Below are 22,610 nucleotides of genomic sequence, written 5' to 3'. Positions count from 1 at the left end.
GCAACATGTGGTTTCAAATTCTAAGAAAAAAAGACATGGTATAGACCAGGTGACCATGGTGTATCAGTGATCACGTTTGGAATCATTTATTGCATCGTTCGCTTTTGGCCCATTGATTACTGGTACTGTCAAATGCTAATGAATATCTTAATCTTCGGGGAACGTGATGAAAAGAAATTTTTCAATGAAAACAGTAATAATCATCAAATACTTAAGTCGTATGTCAGCGAATTTGAAAACCACCTTCATGGTTTATCTCAAATGACTTGGTGTTGCTCAAGCACAGATGCTACTGTGAACTGGTCTCTTGCAAAAATCATAACTGTACCTTTTGTTTTTTGTCCATCTTATCAGTTTCTTCATCAGGATATAATTCATCATAGAGCTGTTGCTCTTTCTGTGCTGTGCTTTCTTCCATGAGCTGTGGAGAGGAAAAAATGAGAATTAATTGAAATGATCTATAATATAAGTTGAAGCCCAACACGTAATGATCTAGTAGCTATCCGATCTGGAAGAAAACAAAATTGTAATAGCATTTGATATGAACTTTCCCACCTGTCAAATTCAAACGATCAAAGTAAAGAAAAGTGGCAAAAATATGAAATGAAAAATAACATATTAATACAAACAACCAGGTACCTTAATATTCTATGTTGTTAGAGATCCCTCAAGACATCCCTTTGCTGATTTTAGGGGACAGATTAAAGAGAAATGCCAGTAGTTGCAGTAAACACTGATTTCATGAGAAAGTCTGTAAAACCAGGCTTAATTGTCAGTATATCATCAAGGATCTAGAACTGGTACAGTTACATAAACTGAACTTTGTGAAATCTTGAAATCTATGCTGAAAATGTTCACACTGAAGATCACCAACATAGATAGGCACACGTGGGACAGTGTATTATTATTGCTGGAATAAAGACCCGACGGAAGTGACCGAATCAGCGCTTATTTTGCTTATTTCTCAGCATTTACACAATTTCTTCTTGAATCCTTTGCCACATATTATTTATTCATACAAACAGACACTTGGGTGGTCATCATATTAGATTCTGTAAAAAGTCATTTTGAGATCGTTACCAAAACTGGAATTTATCTTTAATACATAAAACTATGGTTACTACATACCTTAATATTTGATGTTGTTAATGATCTCTGTAGAGGTCCCTTTGGGGGTTGGTTTCTGACTGATCTGAGGAGATGGTTTGATACGCATCGGCGTGACAGCCCTGCTCGGAACACGGCGATCTGTGTTATTGTGCTTCAGTCTGTGTTCAACTTCCTCCAACTACAAAGATAGACGAAATAATGAACTATTTCTTCTGTAATCTTGTAACACGGCCATCATTGTTTTGGGTACATTTGCATGTTTGGGGGGTTTATTTATAAGACGCTGTCTCGGCTTCTTATAAAAAAACAAAAAATAACTTCAGCCTCTATCTCTTACTACCAAATTTAGATTCAGATTCTGATAAATTTCATTGTCATCAACATCAATAACATCCCCCCCTCCACAGCTACCCATAACGCTATTATACATTTATTCAATCTATAATTCCAAAAGTTGTGAAGTAGACGATTAAGAGATAGCACCATGATTTTTCACTTCATCATCAACACCCCCCCCCCGAAAAACAAAAATCACCCTCTACGACCATTATGCCATTAGATTACAACAAACTCCATCAATTGTGATGAAGATGAATGTGAGGTAGCTCCATCAGCCCCCTCCCCCTTCCACCCCGATGTCTCTCTAGCCCTCTCTGACCATTATCCAGTTAGTTTACCTCAACTCCATCAGTTGTGATGTAGATGAATCGGAGCTAGCCCTATTATCATCATAAATACCCCCAAACCTGCAAATAAAAATCTAAAGCTCCCTCTATGGCCATTATCCAGTTAGTTTACCTCAACTCCATCAGTTGTGACGTAGATGAATCGGAGCTAGCCTATAATCATCATCATAATTACCCCCCCCCACAAATAAAAATCCCCCTATAAAGCTCCCTCTATGGCCATTATCCAGTTAGATTACCTCAAACTCCATCAGTTGTGAAGTTGGTGAATCGGAGCTAGCCCTATAATCATCATCATAATTACCCCCCCCCCCTCCCCACAAATAAAATCCCCCTATAAAGCTCCCTCTATGGCCATTATCCAGTTAGATTACCTCAAACTCCATCAGTTGTGAAGTTGGTGAATCGGAGCTAGCCCTATAATCATCATCATAATTACCCCCCCCCCACCCCACAAATAAAAATCCCCCTATAAAGCTCCCTCTATGGCCATTATCCAGTTAGATTACCTCAAACTCCATCAGTTGTGACGTAGATGAATCGGAGCTAGCCCTATAATCACCATCATAATTACCCCCCCCCAACAAATAAAAATCCCCCTATAAAGCTCCCTCTATGGCCATTATCCAGTTAGATTACCTCAAACTCCATCAGTTGTGACGTAGATGAATCAGAACTGGCCCCATCATCTTCCATCTCATCATCATCAGCAAAGGCTACATTACGTTTCAAACGGGCCGAGTTATGTTGCTTCAGAATGCTACGCTGGGGGGTGGTTCGTGGTGTCATCACTTTGACTACATAATAACAGAGAGGAATTAAATTTTAAGAACATGTTTTTCACATTTCCGCCTATTATTACTTCAGCAATCAATTCGTGAAATAAGGAAAATTAGGTTATTTCAGAATGATTTGCTGTGGTTTAGTATGTATACTATGTATATAAATATTTATAGGCATAGAGATGCATCAAGATGTTTTGAATTTTTTAGGTCACTGACAATTTCAGAGTCTAACAACGTATTTAGTATTCAGTAGAGTATTTTATTCAAACCAAATCAAACAAAAACAGTGGTACAAAGCGTGACATCAAATAACTCAGAATGATAGGTTTGGGACCCAAGTGAAGCATAGCTTGTGGACAGGGTTCCTTTACATAATAGAGTAACATATTCACAAAGAGAATGGCCCGTATTCTATAGTCGGCAGTCCTTCACGTTTATAATTTTGTGGAGCTCTATAAATCGCTCTCCTTATTTTTTTGAGCTCAATTGAGCTCCTCAGAATTGCTCTCCTTGAGGAGCTCAAATCAATTCAATACAATACATTTTTTCTTTTTCTCTTTCGAATTTTCTTAACATCATATATGCAATATTTGTGAAGCTATTAATTAATCTGTGGTGAAACTAGGCCGGGGTCAATACGTTTACAAAATACTATGCTCCTGCTAAAAAAAAATTGCTAAAATTTCATATTTTACCATTTTAAATCCATGAAATGGTCATCTATTTTCCATAATTAATTGAAATTATTTTGATTTACTGTAGTTGAAAACTATCAGAAAATGAAAAATATTCACCTCTTTCTAGCCAATTGTTATATAAATCATTAACAGTAGAGATATCATATTTCAGCTCATTTGGCTCTCAAGGCATTCATAATTGTCTAGGAAGTATAAAAAGATTGTCATCACCATCGATGAATCAGGAAAGAGCAAAGTTAATATCAAAAACATACAACTTAATAAAGATTTAGACACATTTGGCTTCCCATAATTTTAGAATAGAGTTAAACCGGACTTCAGAATACGGGCCTATCACTTAAGAACAATTGATGTAATAATATAACAGGGGTAGGTTATGAAATAATGGTGATGTTTCTGCTTGCCCAAGGAATCAGCCTAAATGAAGCAGGGCGTTCCCCCCCCCCCCCCGAGCATCCTATTACCTCATTCATTAAAATTGGTCCAAAATTTGTGAATGCATCCAAACGCTCAAGAAAAGCCACAGCATCAAATAAGCAATAGCCCTAAGGAAACCGAAACACCACCCTTTTTTACCCCTGTATAGACAACCTCTAATAATAAATGCACACATGTAATCTCCCTCCCCTTCCCTTTATACACATGCTTATATATGTATCAGTTCAAACTAATAAGTTTTTGCTTCAAATATTTTTTTTAATCCTCACTTCGAGGGGCTCTGAATGAAAAAAAGTGATATGGGATGGTGATCTACCACTTTGCAACAAAACTAATAATTCAATCTCTTAAGGAATTAAAACTCACCGGTTAAAGGAGTTCTGATGTTCTTAGAACCAATGTTGTCAGAAGGTTTGCATCCTGGATGGAATAAATGGATTGGATAATACAAAAATTCTGATTCAATTTATCTATTTATTCAACCTTCTGAATGATAATCAGAATCAAAATAAAATATTCACAAAGTAATAGAAAAACAAAACAATAGTGCATAGATGACTCGGAGACCCCCAAGAAGAAATGCTTATAAAGAGGTCACCTTAAGATGGTGAACTAGACCGTGATGAAAGACGACAATATGTTACTATATACATCTTTAACTGTAATTATAAAGAAATATTAACGACCCCCTGCAACTCAAATCCCAAGATTGCTCCAATTTTGTTTATAGGACCAAAAAGGAGGGTTGATAAATTTGGGGAGTGTTTTACATATATGTTTAGTGTTTATAATTTTGTAGCTTTTTGAAAATGGAAGAAGTAATCACTACATGTTTCAACACCTTAATAATAATAATAGGCATTTATATAGTGCCATCTATCTAGAAATATTCTATTCCGAGGCACGTTATTATTATCTATATTGCCCTGGCTTAACCCTAAAAAGACTGGGGGGCTGATTCAGCCCCCCCCCCTCGACATTTTTTGCGATAAATCCGCCGCGCAAAATTTTTTGACCCCGTCGCTAGCTGACTTTTTACTTTCAAGTCTCGCGCAACTTTTGAGACCAAAATTGTGACCCTCGGGTACGCGGTTCCGAAATTATGCAAATTTCGTAAGTGCATGCAGACCCAAAATTACTCAAAAACGTGAATTTGTGTACAAATCCAATGCAAATAGTGTTTTTAGCCAAAATTCATAAATGTATCATTGTTTTTCCTTTTACTACTTAAAATCAATTAATTTTATCTTTTCATAGTCAAAATAAAGTCCCCAACAATTTACATTGAAAAAACAATAAAAAACAAAAAGTCGAAAAACAAAGAAATACATAAGAAATTTAGAAAACAATAGAATACATAAGAAAATGAATGTGATGTTGAAATTTTTTTTAAATACATTTGATCAGATGCCTATCTACAGTATGTGGTACAAAAATTAGCATTTCAGGACAGGGGCATTATTTAATTAATTAGAGCAAACTTATGGTATGACGCATAAATTAGCATAATTAATGAGACATGAGATTTTTTGCAGAATTTGATGTTATAGTTTTGTAGGAAATGCCATGGGTAATGCGTGTGCCAATTTTCGTCGCGATCGCGCCATCAACGGCCAAGATCAAAAGGGGGGCTGATTCAGCCCCCCCTTTTGATCTCGGCCGTCGAAATAGCCCAGTCTATTTAGGGTTAAGCTCAAGCTGCCTATCTTCGCTCATGCATTCAAGAAATTAATCCTGCCGGGTACCCACTCCCCTCAACTGGGTCGAGTGCAGCACAATGTGGATAAATTTCTTGCTGAAGGAAATTACGCCATGGCTGGGATTTGAACCCACGACCCTATTTCAAAGTCAGAAGACTTATCCACTGGGCCACAACGCTCCACCTTACACTTTACAATATTGACAAATTAGGGTCCTAGCTGTCTTAGGATGATCATAATAGCTTCAAATTGATAGGACAAATATGTATCAACAACTTACACCTTTCTACTGCTAACAACACCTCACCCTAATCCCACAAATATTAACACTTATTACTACTGATTGGTGTTCTGTCTTGAGATGGTCTTGTATTTTGGTGTTGACAGTAGGAGCAACATATATCAACATCTTACACCGAATAACAACACTTCTTACAACTTCGGTGGATCCCACAGTGTTTTTGGATGATTGTGTATCCTGGAGTTGATAGTGTAGGAGTAGCCTCTATCAACACCTCACACCTATTGTCAACATAACTTACTTCTGATTGTTGTTTTAGGTGTCTTAGGATGATCTTTTAGTTTGGTGTTGACAGTAGTAGCAGCTTCTATCAACACCTTACACCTATTAGCAACACTACTTACTATTGACTGGTGTTCTAGGTGTCTTGGGATGATTTTGTAGTTTGGTGTTGACAATAGTAGTAGATTCTATCAACACCTAACACCTATTAATAACACTACTTACTATTGATCGGTGTTCTTGGTGTCTTGGGATGATCTTGCATCTTGGTGTTGACAGTTGGAGTAACTGGAGTCCTGGGAGCAACCTTTGACACATTCTTTTGAGTTTTTGGTGTTGGACTTTGGTGCTTTTCTTGAGTCTTTTGTGTTGGACTTTGGTGCTTCTTCTCAGCTGCTGTTTTAGCTGCTTTCTCAGCTTCAATCAATTTCTCTTCCACCTTCTTGGTGTCAGCGATGAGTTTGTTGATTTCCTCATCCTGTTAAAGTGATTGGTTAACATTGGTTTGACTTTTAAAAAATCTGAGCTAGAAGGTCACACTTGTCACCTGTGTCTGTGATATGTTACAAAAATGAAGCCCTGAAAAAATTGCGTTCGAAAATCATTATTTAGTGCTTCAAAAATTGAAATATAAAGTGACCGGAAACACCATCTTAATTTCATCCCATACAGTTATCTTGGTTTGAGAATTTTCTAAACTGGCTGCTCACAAAGTTAAACAATACCTTTTAATGAGTGAGTTCGAAAAATAAATACAATGAGTTTTACTTGTGTGGTTGTGACTAATGACAACCTTAATAGTAAAACAACATGCAATTACATGAAATTTATGTGGCATAAGTGTATCAACACTACTTCATGTAGTGGTTCCTTTACATAACAAGTGGAATGCCTCTGGCCGTCTCACCTGCATCACGCGGTTCAATATAGCAGCAGTGCTGACTTTGAATACTACTCTAACTCGCACAAGATGTTCAGTGATACATGGTTACTCTTATGTCCACTTTTTATGAACTAGACCAATAAACTTACAGAGATATGATGGTTATTCAACAAAAAACCCCAACATGGCCAAAGTTCATTGACCATACATGACCTTTGACCTTGATCATGTGACCTGAAACTCGCACAGGATGTTCAGTGATACTTGATTACTCTTATGTACAAGTTTCATGAATAAAATCCATTAACTTTCATAGTTTTGATGGTAATTCAACAGATAAACCCAATTCGGCCAAAGTTCATTGACCTTTGACCTTGGTCATGTGACCTGAAACGCGCAAAGGATGTTCAGTGATATTTGATTACTCATATGTCCAAGTTTAATGAACTAGACTAATAAACTTTCAAAGTTATGATGGTAATTCAACAGATACCCCCGATTCGGCCAAAGTTCATTGACCCTAAATGACCTTTGACCTTAATCATGAGACCTGAAACTTGCACAAAATATTCAGTGATGCTTGATTACTATTATGTCCAAGTTTCATGAATCATATCCATAAACTTTCAAAGTTATGATGGGAATTCAACAGATATCCCCAATTCGGCCAAAGTTCATTGACCCTAAATGACCTTTGACCTTGGTCATGTGACGTGAAACTCATGCAGGATATTCAGTGATACTTGATTGACCTTATGTCCAAGTTTCATGAACTAGGTCCATATATTTTCCAAGTTATGATGACATTTCAAAAACTTAACCTCAGGTTAAGATTTCGATGTTGATTCCTCCAACATGGTCTAAGTTCATTGACCCTAAATGACCTTTGACCTTGGTCATGTGACATGAAACTCTAATAGGATGTTCAGTAATACTTGATTAACCTTATGGCCAAGTTTCATGAACTAGGTCCATATACTTTCTAAGTTATGATGTCATTTCAAAAACTTAACCTCAGGTTAAGATTTGATGTTGACGCCGCCGCCGCCGCCGCCGTCGGAAAAGCGGCGCCTATAGTCTCACTCTGCTTCGCAGGTGAGACAAAAACTCAGGGGGAAATAAACAATTAGATAAATTTGATGTTACAAATACATAATTCAAAGTTTGAAAGCGTTTTCATTGCTTTTACAATCAGCATAAGATATGAACCTACTAAATCAAAATAGCTTTACACTGCTTGTATGAACTATGAAAATTACTTTCAAATTTGGGGGCATAATTATATAAAACTATACATACACAAATTAATATACAATAACTTACTTTATGAAGTCAAAGAGATTTCCATTATTTTACTATCAGCATTAGATATTAACCTATTAAATCAAAATAGTTTTATAACGCTTGTACAAATAATGAAAATTCCATTCAACTTCCAGTTCAGGGGCATATGTACAACTACATTGAAAAATTGATGTAGCAAAATGCAATTTGAAATTTGAAGGCATTTTTGTTTTTACAATCAGCATTAACCTATTAAATAAAAATAGCTTTACATCGCTTGTATGAATGATGAAAATCCCTTTCAAATTCAGGGGCATATGTACAACCTTACAAACACAATTTAATGTACAAGAACTTACATTATGAAGTCAAAATGGATTTTCATTGTTTTTACTATCAGCATAAGATATGGACCTATTAAATCAAAATAGCTTTACACCCCTTGTACATCAATGAAAATTACTTTCAACTTAAAATTCAGGGGCAAACGTACAAATGCATCAAACATTTGATGTAGCAAAAATACAATTAGAAGTTAAATGGCATTTTCATTCTTTTCTTAAATCAGCATAAGACATGAACTCATTAAATTTATGGTCATTCTTTACATCAGATAGGAAAGTTGATTTTATAAGCATAGTGGATAGTCTTTCCTCAAAATATCTATAATTTTATAAGGGTAACACCAAAACATTAAGAATTCTTCCAGAAAGAATGGTCATTGTGTGTCACGTAGTGCTATGATAGGCAACCCATGCAGTCTGCCTGCAGGGTATTATCAAAAGTATGACAAACATTGATGGTATATCATTTACAATAGTAAATGACTATAATTTTGACAATAGAATCTAGACATTATTAAAAACAGACAAGGAAAAGATAAGGTATACCCCTAATCACATCGAGGCAAAATTTTTCTACTTTCGATGATGCAAATTTATCGCTTTACGGACTTAAAACCAAAGAATACCGAGTTCAAATCCCTGTCACAGCAGTGACGTCATTTCATAAGTTGGTTTCCAGCAGGAATTAAAAAATGCTTGTGCACTGTTAAAGGCTGGCAGGCTAAAGCCAGGGCAATGACATTGAAACACCCTTTAGAAGAGCAGAGAGTTGTTGATGATAACGTTACATACTGGTATGCACTATACAAGATCTGATGGGCATTTCATAAAGCTGTTCCTCAGTTATGAGCAACTTTAAAGGTCCTATGACACCAATTCCATCTTATTCTAGATACATATCTATTATTAGGTAGTTTTACTTGAAAAATACTAATTTGCCATCGGTACCTGTGTACGACAAACCGATTCCATGGAAATGAACTTCAACGGGAACGCCCACTAAAATTTTTGAAAGAGTCGACCGATCGACCTGTCAATCTTTGTGACGTCATCGAAGAAAGGCTTTCCCAGCTGTGCAGCCAGACCCCTAGTTATTGTACAAGTTTCTCGTGTAGTTGCTGTTTTGACCGAGCTTATCCTTAACAAATTTTTTTAGATTTTTATGAGGTTTTGATCATGGCTGCAGCATTGTCACCAGCTGCGTCTGATTCTTCAGACTTTGAAGATTCAGGTTCTGAATATTATTCCAGCACTTCAAATTATTTACTTTGAATCCACATGTGCAACCACAATAGGCACTTCACGCTCCAACGTCAGCAACACTCAGCAGTTTCCTTCCCTGACGTCATAATTGTCACGTGATATTCAAAACCAAATTGGGCTGAATTTTTGTGGGCGGGGCAAATTTGGTTCAATTTTCAATATAAAATTTCCTTAGAACCCGATGTGGTATGTTTTTGGGTAAAAATTTGATGGAATCGTAATTAGTAACCACTAAGCTAACAAATAAATCAGCATCTTTGCTGTTTTTCATACGACCTGTAAAGAAAGGGTGGGGAACCTTTCTCAGGAACTAAATCAACACCAATGAAAATCTGGTGAATATCATTTACCACAAGAAACGGTCAACAGTCACTTGTAAAATTGTAACTTTTGAAATGCCCAACTAATTTTAAGAAGACCCTAATTAGGTCCTACCTTTTCCTTGAGTTGGTTTTCTAATGATGTTATTTTCTCTTCCTTTTTATCAACATCATCCTCCAGAGTCTTTTTAGAAGATTCAACATCTTCCATCTTCTTCTTCAAATCACCGATCTCATCTTCTAGTGTCTTTCTCTTGTTCTCCTGTATAACAAATAGATGGAATAAGAAAGAATCGATAGTCATTCATGAACAAAATTCTTACTTAATACATTAAATTCATCAAGAAATTTACCCAAATTGAGCTGCACTAAACCCAGGTGAGATGAATGAGTATCCAGTAGCGCTTTATAAATCCAGCTATCAATATTGTCACTATTATCATTAGGAGTAATACAGTGGCAGTAATAATCGTTGAGATAGTACTCTGAAACTAGATGGATTCTTCATAGGTTTCTTTAGTTATAAATCGCAAGTACAAGATATTTCACAATATATAATAACTTCTCTGGCCCATATTCTGAAGTCAGGTTTAACATAAATTCAGGTTTAATGTTGTGGTTTAAGTATGGATAGCCAATTGTTACATAAACCACTAACAGAATATTTATCATATCATATTTAGAAAAAAATTTAACAAATCTACGCTTTAGATGTTGATGTGGATGGCCATCCATAGTTTGAGTCGATTGGATCGATCGCATTTCTTTGTAAGCCGGTGCACTGATCATCGTTCCTCCAATATGCATACATGAACGTTTGCAGATGACATTCCAACTGTTTTTTTTTCAACGCATATGACCTTTGACCTCAAGAGACTAAACCTAATCAGATCATCGTCCCTCCGACATGCATACATGAACCAAGTTAAAGTTAACACTATACAGTTCTTCAGTTACTGTGAGAATGAGATATGGCAATGTAAGTAATGACCTCTGTGACCTTTAGACTTTGTCCTCATGACACCAAAATCTAATCAGACCATTTTTGATGTAATTCAATTCAATTCAATTTCAATAAATGACCTCTGTGACTTTGACCTCTGACCTTGAGAAAAAAAAAAAAAAAAAAATTAATTACCTCATCTTTCTTGGCGGTAGTTTGATTAGACACTTCCTTCTTGAGTTCATCAATGATGGCACACTTATCCTCAACAATCTTGTCATAGTTCACCTGAATAACATTAACCCACACAGAAATATGAACAGTGCTGTCAGAAGGTGAAGAAAAATATGATTTGATCCTCAAATTGACAAAAATTAACACACATAAACATACCCAGTTGAAGATTAAGGTGAAGGATGATGTGATTTGATCCTCAAATTGGCATCAATAGTTATTTTCTACTCATTTCCATACCCACGTGAGGAGTTAATCATCAGTAAAATTGTAGGATAATACAAAATTTGCTTATTTACAGTTATAAACAGTAATTTCATTGTTTACAAGGCGTTTCCAATAAAAAAGGGTGAGGAGAGGGACTGTTTCATAGGATCCATGACATTTTCTCCACAGACATTTGCTCCACAGACATTTGCTCCACAGACATTTTCTCCACAGACATTTGCTCCACAGACATTTGCTCCACAGACATCTGCTCCACAGACATTTTCTCCACAGACATTTGCTCCACAGACATTTGCTCCACAGACATTTGCTCCACAGACATTTGCTCCACAGACATCTGCTCCACAGACATTTGCTCCACAGACATTTGCTCCACAGACAATTGCTCCACAGACAATTGCTCCACAGACATTTGCTCCACAGACATCTGCTCCACAGACATCTGCTCCACAGACATCTGCTCCACAGACATTTGCTCCACAGACAATTGCTCCATAGACAATTGCTCTGCAGACATTTGCTCCACTGTTGATTCTATACACTAAAGGAATGACCAACTTTAACCCTGGACTTAACACTATACCTTATCTAAAACCCAACTCTAAACCTGAAATAAAGCCCTATTGCAACCCTAACCCTTTATCTTTGATGAATAAAGCCGTAAAAATGTTTGCGGGAGATGTGTCATTATTTCATAAAGCTATTCTAAAAGTTACAAACCTTCTTACAATAAACTGTGATGTACATTAACTCAAGTTGAATTGTTCAGATTTTGCATTATTTTAGTTAAAAAAAAAAACACATTTTCAAGCAAAGTGTGCTGAAATATAGATGAAATCATTTCCAATATAGTCATAGCTTCTACATTCTGCACAAACACCACCAATACAAATATTTAAACAGGACTTCTGCGTCCCATAAATGGGTGCAGACATATATGTAATAACGGAACTTGGTTGTTCAAAAATCTTATCATTTAATTAAATTGCCCATGAGAAGAATCGTAGAGCTTTTTTTTCAAATAGTATTGTCAACTTTTAGTGTACAATGTATCAACATAAACAAATATCAAATATGAATAATTACAACAATAATAATAGTCAGTTCTTGTATAGCGCATAACACATTATGAATAACGACTCGTATAAAACATATGGATAAATTCTGCACAATGAAATATGGTGTGTGTGTGGCAATCATTATAAAGATCATTTTAAATACGATCTGTAAGTGGGGCCTGGGGGGTGTTTCACAAAGATTTAAGTATGACTTAGAGTCGCACTTAAATGTCGACGCGTACATGATATGCAACGCGCAATCTTATTGATCAATACGCAGTAGTGCGCGTCCTCTTGGCATGATCTGACCAATGCTGTCATACCTTTTATACTGCGCGCAACTAGACATTGAAGTGCGACGCTAAGTCATACTTAAATCTTTGGGAAACACCCCCTGTTCTTATAATAATTTTGTTGAGTACCTTGTAAGTATTCATAGCTTCTTCAAAGACTTGTCTCTGCTCTTCCTGTGCAGCCGTTGTCAGCTTTTCTTTCTTCTCAGCTATTTCCTTCAGTTCACAAAGTTCATTCCTATCTTTCTTCATGGTTTCTATATCGGCTTGTGCTGCTTTCAAATCCTTCTCCAAGTCACTCACCTAGGGACATTACATGAAAGAAATAATGATTCTTTACTGACGACTTTTACAAGTTACGGAAATCAGAGCTGCCAACCTGAAAAGGAACATTTCAGTATTTTTAAAGTTGAAAATCAGTATTTCAGTGAGGAAATCAGTATTTTCAAAAAATACCATAGGACAACACATAAAGCTGAAACTTTAGAAATCAGTATTTTACATTAAAATATCAGTATTTTTCTCACTTTCCAGTACTAAATACTGCAAATCAGTACTACTTGGCAACTCTGGGAAATGATTGCTATACTACACTACAAAATGCATCCGAGAATGGATCAACGATGGTACGCCAGGCGTCGCAATCTGACATGAGAGTTGGTAAATTATGTAACAAATTATTTGTATCCCCACATTTGTAATCAACAAACTTTAAAGGTCTCCATCCTCTGGTTTTATGAGGGAGGCGCAACAAAAGTATAAAAGAAATCATAACTTTGTTTCACAACATAAACAGTGACCAGCAAATCTCATTCTACGTTTAATTACAGTGGTGGAGATAGGTGGAAGATCTCCATAAATTTCATCTTTTGCTTTGTGATCTCTCCAACTAATATATTGTACCCTCATTAAAAGTCAAGTATATGTGCCATCTTTTAAGGACTGATTTCATTTATTTTGCATATTTAAAAAAGGGTAGCCCGAGCCAATATTTGTTGGTATTCATCAGGGTCCCGATCTGATTGGCTTGAATCTGAATGACTGGGACTGAGTAAATTAATCAGTGAATATCACTGACAAAACTCTTCAAATGTTCCTCATGAAAGCATGTCTTAAGACAATGTAATAATAATGAAAATACATGTAATACTTACAATAATATGTTATTTATAAAGTGTATGTTTAAGTTCTGATTCAAGTTGGTTCATATATCTACAAAAAAACACATCAGGAATATGGCAAGGAAAATTGGTTTCTCTGCCATTTCAAACTAAAACTGTTTTCTTCATCATTAAAGCATGGGGAAAGTGCAAAGTAAACAAAAGAAACAAACAATGTAAACAAAATTTTGACATTTTTGGCTTCCCATAATTTTATCTCTGAGTTAATAAAATATGGGAATGTAATGTTGCTACTATTGCCCTTTTTTAAATACATCTTTTTAAAAAGCTTTCCTCAACATTTCCTTGATATAATAATAATAGGCATATAGCACCATCTATCTAGAAATAATCTATTCCGAAATGCGTTTAGGGACAGTGATTTTCCGTTTCAAAAAATGGCCTTTTCCGTTTCAGAAAATCTCAAATTCCGTTTCAGCATGTCAGAAACGGAAATTCCGTTTCCCCATATACTTTGTACACACGGAAAAGTGACAATTCCGTTTACACATTGAATAGCAAAATCATAGCGCGTACACTCGCACTGGCCAAAATTTGTATCTGCTACTGGACCAACAACACAATAAAATCTGTTCTAATCGGATCTATGCGGGTGCATTTAATAATTTTTCGATCATATTAAGTATGCATACATCCTCACCTTTCACATGATTAGCATTATTTTGCAGTGAAATTAAATTTTGGGGGTTTTTGGACATCGTTATCATCAGACAACGGCCTTCGCCAATCCGCCATCTTGGATTTTAAGACCACGATATCGTGTTGTTACATCTTCAAACGTCGAGAGCAGCAACACACGACCGTGCAGTTGAGCGATATGAAGCTCAACCCGGCAGGCCGGCGGGTACTGGCGCGGGGTACTATCGAGTGTGATGATGTCGAGAGCAGTCACGATGTGTGAATTGTCATGATTGTAGCGAAGTGAGATCGTGTTTTCTGGGGTTTTGTGGCCATTTAATACTCTCATTTTGTTGTTATTTTGGAGTAATTTCTGTTGCTATTCTGTGTATTTTGAGGGAAAATACGTTTTCCGTGAATTTCCGTTTGAAATGCCACTTTCCATTTCAAAAGGCCTTTTCTGTGAATTCCGTCCGTTTTCCATGATTGCGGAAATCACAGTCCCCATGCATTATTATTATTAGTACTACCCCCGGCTTTAGCATGAGTTGTCTTTCAGCGATCAGTGCATTCAAGGAATTAATCCTACTTGGTACCCATTCACCTCACCTGGGTTGAGTGCAGCAAAATGTGGATAAATTTCTTGCTGGAGGAAAACACACAGTCGGCGAGTAGAGATGATGAGTAGTAGAGAGAGACTCGACGTTTCGGACAGGTTGACTGTCCGTCTTCAGGGTCTCCGACTCAAGCCAGCATCTCCTCATCAGCTCTACTACTCAAGCTGTTCTCACTCAACATTCCTTCTGGTTTACAGTCCTTTTCAGGACTATTTTCAAGAAAGAATACTCTAATCTCAAATCTCCACTTTCTCGCCTATCCATTTCTTCTCTTCTTCTATCCACTGTTTCTACAACACTCCACATGGTGTACCGTAAACCACATCAGCAAGAGTCATAACCACTAAACCACGGCACCCTCACAAGGTAAACAAGGTTTAAACACAGTGATATTGTACATCCATTTACAAACAGTTTTATGAAAGAGCGCCCTCTTACCTCTTCTTCAAACAATGTTTTCTGTTTGGTTGCCGTAGTTAACTTCCCTTTCAGAGTTTTGATCTCTTGCTGCAAGTCTTTGATTTGCTTAGTCTTGCCTCCAGTCTGTCCATGAAGGGATTTATTTTTATCTTCCAGGTTACATTTTTCCTTCTTAAGTTGATCCAGTTCTTCAGTCAGCTCTTGGTTCTTTTTATATCATGATAAAAATGGAACAAATAGAATGAAATGTTATACTATTTAAGATTCTATATAACATCAACTCTTTGTGCGCTGAGCCATGATCCCCTCTGTGCTGAATTACCTTCAGGAATGTATTAGGAGTGGAAAAAACAAAATTGTGTTTAAGCGTGACATGCATGTGAAGTTCATGCGGCATCGACTGTGCATTGGTGAGAAGCACCCGTGTATAGGGTTCAGTAATATATTAATGATGATAATGTAAAAGTAGTTTTATAGGTAGTATACTGCGGTCCAATGACAAAATGAAACATCTCTGGCGGGTGTTTCATAAAGCTGTTTGTAAAGTTACGAATGAACATGTTCTTAGGTTATAACTCAATTACATAGGGATAACACATAGCATAAGAAAGGATCACCAGTCGTGCGTAAAGTCATTCATATCTTTCGAACAGCTTTATGAAACACCCACCTGGAATGTGTTTCTTTTCAAATGAAGCAAATATGTCATAGTCTTATCTGGAAATACATACAGTGACATGCTTTTGAATTATTTATATTTAAAAGTTGGGAGCTATGCAACTGCAATAATTTGCTTTTGAAACGTCTGTGTTCAAAAGTTTGGTAGCTATGCAACTGCAATTACTTTAACATAATGTGGAGCATAAAAGAATATCCCAATTCAAGATTTTAAAAAAATCGATAAAAAAATAGAGATGCTCATATATACATCTTTGTAGTACTAGTCTTGGAAAACAGAAAGAACTGTCAGATTCTCGTATGTCTATGACATTAATAATGATGAAATGAAATAGAATGAAGTCATAATAAACATTCTTCAACTTTACTGGCAATTAGTTACATAGAGAAGCAAGATAATTAGGAATTATTGACATAGTAGTAGGTTTACATGTAGGAGAAATACAATAAAAATGTAAGTTTTCAGATTTAATAATATTTGTAAAGTTAGTATTATCATGAATGTTGTAGTTGTAGTAATTGAATTCTCAAGCATTTACAAGAACTTAATCACTGACTTCCTCTAACCTCAAAATAAGAGATGTACATTACTTTAATGTATCAAAACAATTTATACCTGTTTCTTTTCCTCCTCTAAAAGATGGTTGAAGTCATCAGTTTGTTTCTCATTCTGGATCTTAAGATCATCATTAGCTTTCTCTAAAGTAGTCTTGGCATCAATCACGGTCTGTAATTTGGTCTTCTCTAATTCAATATCATTTTCAAGTATCTTTCAAAAGGAAAATTTCAATTTATTAACAACATGAGAACACTTACAAATAATCATATTATTGTCAAATATCATACACACAGACATATTAAAACATTCATGGATGAACTAAGAACTGATACAAAAGTCTGAAAAAAAGGAGTGAGTCATTTTATTTGGATGCTATAAATGTGTTTTCTAAGAAATAGCTTGTTAGGTCTGAAATTAGGCTTTAGCCTGAAAACTGATCGACATATAGTATTTCGTATTCGTATAACCTTTAATATACCAAAACAATTTATAAGTGCTTGGAGTAGCATATGTCACCATAAGAGAATGACGATAGTCTTTTTTTCATACCCAAGAGAACCACCAATGCCCTCAACAGTCAGGAAATTCACTGGCATTTTTTTTCTGTTATTAATAAATAATTCTAAAGGATACATTTAATCTACAACATAACAAAAACATGTCTTCTTTAATTAACATACTTAGTTGATGTAATAATATTGAATATAATAATAAGGGTACATTTACCCAGAGTAGCCACTTCAGTTCCGAAAACTGTGTTCCAAATGGGCCCTGCAATGAACCTAACACTAGTTACCTTGATTTTTGCATGAAGATCTACAATCTCTTGCTTATATTGGTCCAGTTCTTCTTCCAAGGTCTGCTTGTCTTTCCTTGTGTATTCAATGACTTCAACTAGTTTAGCATTCTCAGAGCTAGATGAGCAGAGAGAGAGAATTTATTTCAAATATTTAGGAAACTTTGTAATGAAGTTTTTTAAAGAACGAAAATAGAAACACACTCTTGAAGATGAGACAGACACACACATACATGTATACTAACTTGGAGGCACGATAGATCAGTCGGTAGAACGGGGTATTCGTATTCCGGTGACCCGGGTTCGTTTCCCACTTGGTGCGCTAGTACCCTTTGGTATTAAAGGCATTAATCCTCATTATATTACCAGGTCCATCAAATTCATTTATTCCACATCTCTTAAAAAACAGGGTAAAATACATAATGAATTGATCTAATAGAGTAAAAACAATGACAGTTGTACAATTTAAACAACAAATAACACAAAAAAGAACATGAAGTAATGAATGGGATGTGAGGGAGTACCAAAAAGCCATTGGCCTATCTAGGCTACTCCCTTTTCACATTCATTACTGATATTGTTGCATTTTAGGACATGTTTTTTTCCAAGAATGAATTCTACTATGTGACCAAAGAGTTTTGTATCAGTAGAGTCTGGTACATCTATGGAAAATTAACTCTAAAATATATAACCAATTCAATCAAAACTTGAAGAAATAGCTTTCCTAATACCATGATCCTGTATGCACTGGACTTCGAACAATAATGTCACTGCCTGGTAATTTATATATTGTATCTCCTATGACCTCGGATGGCACCTGAAAGTATTTTTTTATTTTGTGGAAAAGGAGCTAAAGGAATTTCAACTATATCTTCTATCATGGTAAAAAAAATTAGCTCTACCCCTAAATGTCATGGGGAATGTCCACAGTATGCTGTGCATCCTCACTTTAGGTACATATGAGATATGTGTGTCCCTGGTTGCCAGGCAAACAATTTGTCTTTTTTAGGGGGTAACTTTTCACAAACTACTGGCTAAATCTGTAATATTTGATAACCATTGAAGGGATATTGCTGAGGATATCTATATCTCAATAAATAGAATTAATTCATAAAGCAAAATGCTGAAAATTTTATCAAAATCAGATAAAAAATTATTATTGAAGTTATTGAAATTTAAAAATTTGCTTTATTCCTGTGAAACAGTTCTAGGCATGTCTTCATGAATATACATTATTCAGGATGATGTCATATTCCCACTTTTGTATTTCATTATATGAAGAGTCGGGTTTATTAAAAAAAAAATCTACCCAAACTAAAACAATTAAATTTACAAGTGATAAGGGAATTACTAATATCTTGCTGAAACTTATTTCATGGACACATATCATTTAAAGATTTATGAAAAAATGAAACAATTACGATTTCATGTAATAACATACAAGAAGGTAAAGTGGGGATGTGACATCATCAGCCCACCTAATGAATATTCATGATGACATGCTTAGTACTGTTTCAGCAGAATAATGCAAAAATATGAAGTCATCTAACTTGCTTAGCAATGATAACGTAAACTCACCTTTCAAGCTGTAGATCTTTCCGCATGCTTTCTAGTTTATCATAGGACATCTTCTCTCGCTCCAATACTTCCTTTAATTCTACCTTCAAGGATGTCATATCTCCCTGTGTAGAAAAATATCAGAATTGACCAGTTCGTAATTACTTCATAGGCAATTTTGGTCAAATGACCTTTCATTCTTTCATCATGATAGGCAGATTTCAAAGCAAGATATTACGTAAGCTTGCCTTACATAGCAGGATGAAGGAATTGAATAGACCAGGTGACCAGAATAGCACACCAATGAACGCTTAATGAAGGTATTTGTTGCATTCCTACTTTGAATGCATATCTTAGCATGTTGTACAATGTACTTGACAAACTGTGAAATACTAGTCGTTCGTGGAAGCATTGTTGTTTTTTGTGGATGTAAATAAAAACGACAATTCAAAAGAATATATGAATAATCAAGACATCAAAGTTGGTGCTTATCTCATTATATTTTAAAGCACCATGTCACTTTAGTGCAAATGACCTTCTGATCATGCGTAGAATCTTTCGATCATGCGCAGAAAGGAACTACGAACTGGCTTATTGTCACAGCTTTTTGATATGGGGGATTTTCATTGGCCCCCAAAATGTTAGTGTTATTGCCAACAGTAAAGAGGATTTTGAACTTACAGGTAATACATGTACCAATGTTTCTATATACATTGTCTTAGAGTGACTTGAATGCATGCACCACTTTCACAATTGAAAATATCAATATCACCACAATGAATGCATTTCCATTTACATCATCTGAAATGGTCAAGGCGAATAAAATGTCCAATAAAATCTTCATATTATTCCCTGTTCAATTTTTACCTCTTTTTTACACAGCATCTTGCTCTGTTCCTCAATGTTTATTTCAAGTTGCTTTTTTTCTTCCTTCAACCCATTCAGTTTTTTGTCCAGTTCCTCTAAAGCATTCTGAAAAAAGAAAAAAAGAAAGAAATAAAGACCCCAACAACATTCTCATGATGGCACCTGTAGTTGAAATTAAACATACAGTTGAATGATAGCACTGCTGGAATATATTTTTGAACAAACAATCTCTTGTTCTGTGCAAACATACCAAATTTAAACATATTTTGCTCGGTTATAATAATCAATTTTCTGTGATTTGACTTAAAATTTGAATGATTGCAATTGAAACATTGAAACATTGCCATCATACTACTTGATGATTGCAACTTTCATTTGTAATGACTGCAATAGCAATGTCATGATCGAAATTCTCCACGATTGCAATCAGATTTTGCAAGAATTGCATTCAAAGTTTTCAATGATAGCAATTGAAGTTTCCAATGATTGCAATGGAAATTTCTAATGATTGCAAGTAAATATTTTTGTAATCAGTATTCAAATTTGGAATGAATGCAAGTACATAACACTTTTGTAATCAGTATTGAAATTTCAATGATTGCAACTGGTATTTTCAAATATTTCAATCTCTTCAGTGATTGCAATTGATATGTAATGAACAGAAATTCATACTTCCATGATTGCACCTGAAATTTCTGATTGCCATCAAATTTCTCAATGATTGTAAATAATTTTCTTGCATGGACCCAACTAAAAAAGCTAAGTCTAGAATATCTCTTTAATTTTTATATGATCTTTAAGATCTTTAATGGATCTTGCTCAATCTGTCTCTTGAATATCAAACCTTACAATGGACTTAAATACTTAACCCTAAATAGACTGGGCTATTTCAACGCCTAAGAAGACTGGGGGGGGGGGCTGATTCAGCCCCCCCTTATGATCTCGGCCGTCGATCGCGCGATCGCAACGAAAATTGGCACAAGCGTTACCCATGGCATTATCTACAAAACTATAACATCAAATTCTGCAAAAAATCTCATGTTTCATTAATTATGCTAATTTATGCGTAAAATCATAAGTTTGCTCTAATTAATAAAATAATGCCCCTGAAATGCTAATTTTTGTTTCACATACTCTAGATAGGCATCTGATCAAATTTATTTTTTAAAAAATTCAACATCACATTTATTTTCTTATGTATTCTATTGTTTTCTAAATTTTTTATGTATTTCTTTGTTTTTTACTTTTTTTTTTGTTTTTTTCAATGGAAATTGTCGGGGACTTTATTTTGACCATAAAAAAGAGAAAATCAATTGATTTTAAGCAGTAAAAGGAAAAATAATGATACATTTATGAATTTTTGCTAAAAACACTATTTGCATTGGATTTGTACACAAATTCACGTTTTTGAGTAATTTTGGGTCTGCATGCACTTACGAAATGTTGTGTAATTTCCAAACCGCGTACCCGGTGGTCACAATTTTGGTCTCAAAAGTTGCGCGAGACTTGAAAATAAAAAGTCAGTGAGCGACGCGGTCAAAAAAATTTGCGCGGCGGATTTATCGCGAAAAATGTTGAGGGGGGGGGCTGAATCAGCCCCCCCCCCCAGTCTTTTTAGGGTTAAATGACTTTGATACCAAAAAGTGATAGTGAAAGTGATAGAATACCTCTTTCAGTTTGATATCATCTTCTAGATCTTTGACAATCTTCTGATCTTTGTCAATCTGTTTCTTGGATATATCAGCATCTTGCATCAGGACACGAAGTTCCTTTTCAAGTTCAACCTAACAAACAGAACAAAGGCATTCCACTTTAACCAAAAAAAATAACAAGGACATTGCATTTAGTACAAATTGAACAAAACCAGGGACATTACCATAATGATCCATTTGACTTCCAGAAATTGATTGAATAAATAATTCCAATAGCATTTTGCTCCTTTACATATACAAATTTTTGAAAAAAATATTGAAAAAGCCCTGGGAATTAAAAAATATACAACATGTGGGTAATTTTTTCACATGTAATCTTAGGTTTGGGTCTCATCTATCCAATGAAAGTAAAAGTTTTGACAAAATGTTAAACTTCAGTGAAGGAAATTGTTTTATGAAAAGTGTAACACTGGAGAGATAAAATGTCTATGGGAGAGAATATGGCAATAGAAGCCTTAAGGCCACCGCACACCTTACGACTGTTCGCGATCTGATTTTGGAACAGATCGCATTTTGCTCATTTTCTGAAACTGAATGGAACATATCATTTTATTTGAGGTTATAGTTAATTGAAAGAATACTGATATAACCATTTTGAAAGATTGCAAGCCTTTTTTGGAGTAAAAGCCAAATTCATTTCAAATCGTAACCAATCGTACGACTGCTACGACGTCATTACGACTAGATATTAAATTCGCTTTTGTTCTAAGAAGGATGATAGCATAGTCACAGATTTGAACATAGGTATTTGTACGATGATTTAGAACATTACACAGTAAGATGTTCCATGTTTCAATATTAGCATCAAATTTTAC

At 35.3% G+C, this 22,610-nt stretch overlaps 1 protein-coding gene across 4 annotated transcripts in view; it reads right to left on the bottom strand.

Moving 5' to 3' along the window:
* Positions 1–341: 341 nt before the first annotated feature.
* The window catches only part of LOC121405890 (synaptonemal complex protein 1-like), a 56,125-nt gene continuing 33,856 nt past the window's right edge, over positions 342–22,610 (bottom strand). For all 4 annotated transcript variants that reach the window (XM_041596881.1, XM_041596882.1, XM_041596880.1 and 1 more), the window contains exons 11-24: positions 21,751–21,867; positions 20,084–20,188; positions 19,238–19,341; positions 17,660–17,777; positions 16,921–17,073; positions 15,645–15,833; positions 12,920–13,093; positions 11,173–11,265; positions 10,150–10,296; positions 6,166–6,418; positions 4,084–4,137; positions 2,436–2,593; positions 1,129–1,288; positions 342–421 (exon numbers count right to left, since the gene is read on the bottom strand). In XM_041596881.1, the coding sequence (XP_041452815.1) occupies positions 1,130–1,288; positions 2,436–2,593; positions 4,084–4,137; positions 6,166–6,418; positions 10,150–10,296; positions 11,173–11,265; positions 12,920–13,093; positions 15,645–15,833; positions 16,921–17,073; positions 17,660–17,777; positions 19,238–19,341; positions 20,084–20,188; positions 21,751–21,867 (1,824 nt within the window). In that variant the 3' untranslated portion in view covers positions 342–421; position 1,129. The remainder of the gene's footprint in view (positions 422–1,128; positions 1,289–2,435; positions 2,594–4,083; positions 4,138–6,165; positions 6,419–10,149; positions 10,297–11,172; positions 11,266–12,919; positions 13,094–15,644; positions 15,834–16,920; positions 17,074–17,659; positions 17,778–19,237; positions 19,342–20,083; positions 20,189–21,750; positions 21,868–22,610) is intronic.

Source organism: Lytechinus variegatus, chromosome 19 (genome assembly GCF_018143015.1).
Source record: "Lytechinus variegatus isolate NC3 chromosome 19, Lvar_3.0, whole genome shotgun sequence".
Classification (NCBI taxonomy): domain Eukaryota; kingdom Metazoa; phylum Echinodermata; class Echinoidea; order Temnopleuroida; family Toxopneustidae; genus Lytechinus; species Lytechinus variegatus.
This window is presented reverse-complemented; position numbering and strand designations above follow the sequence as displayed.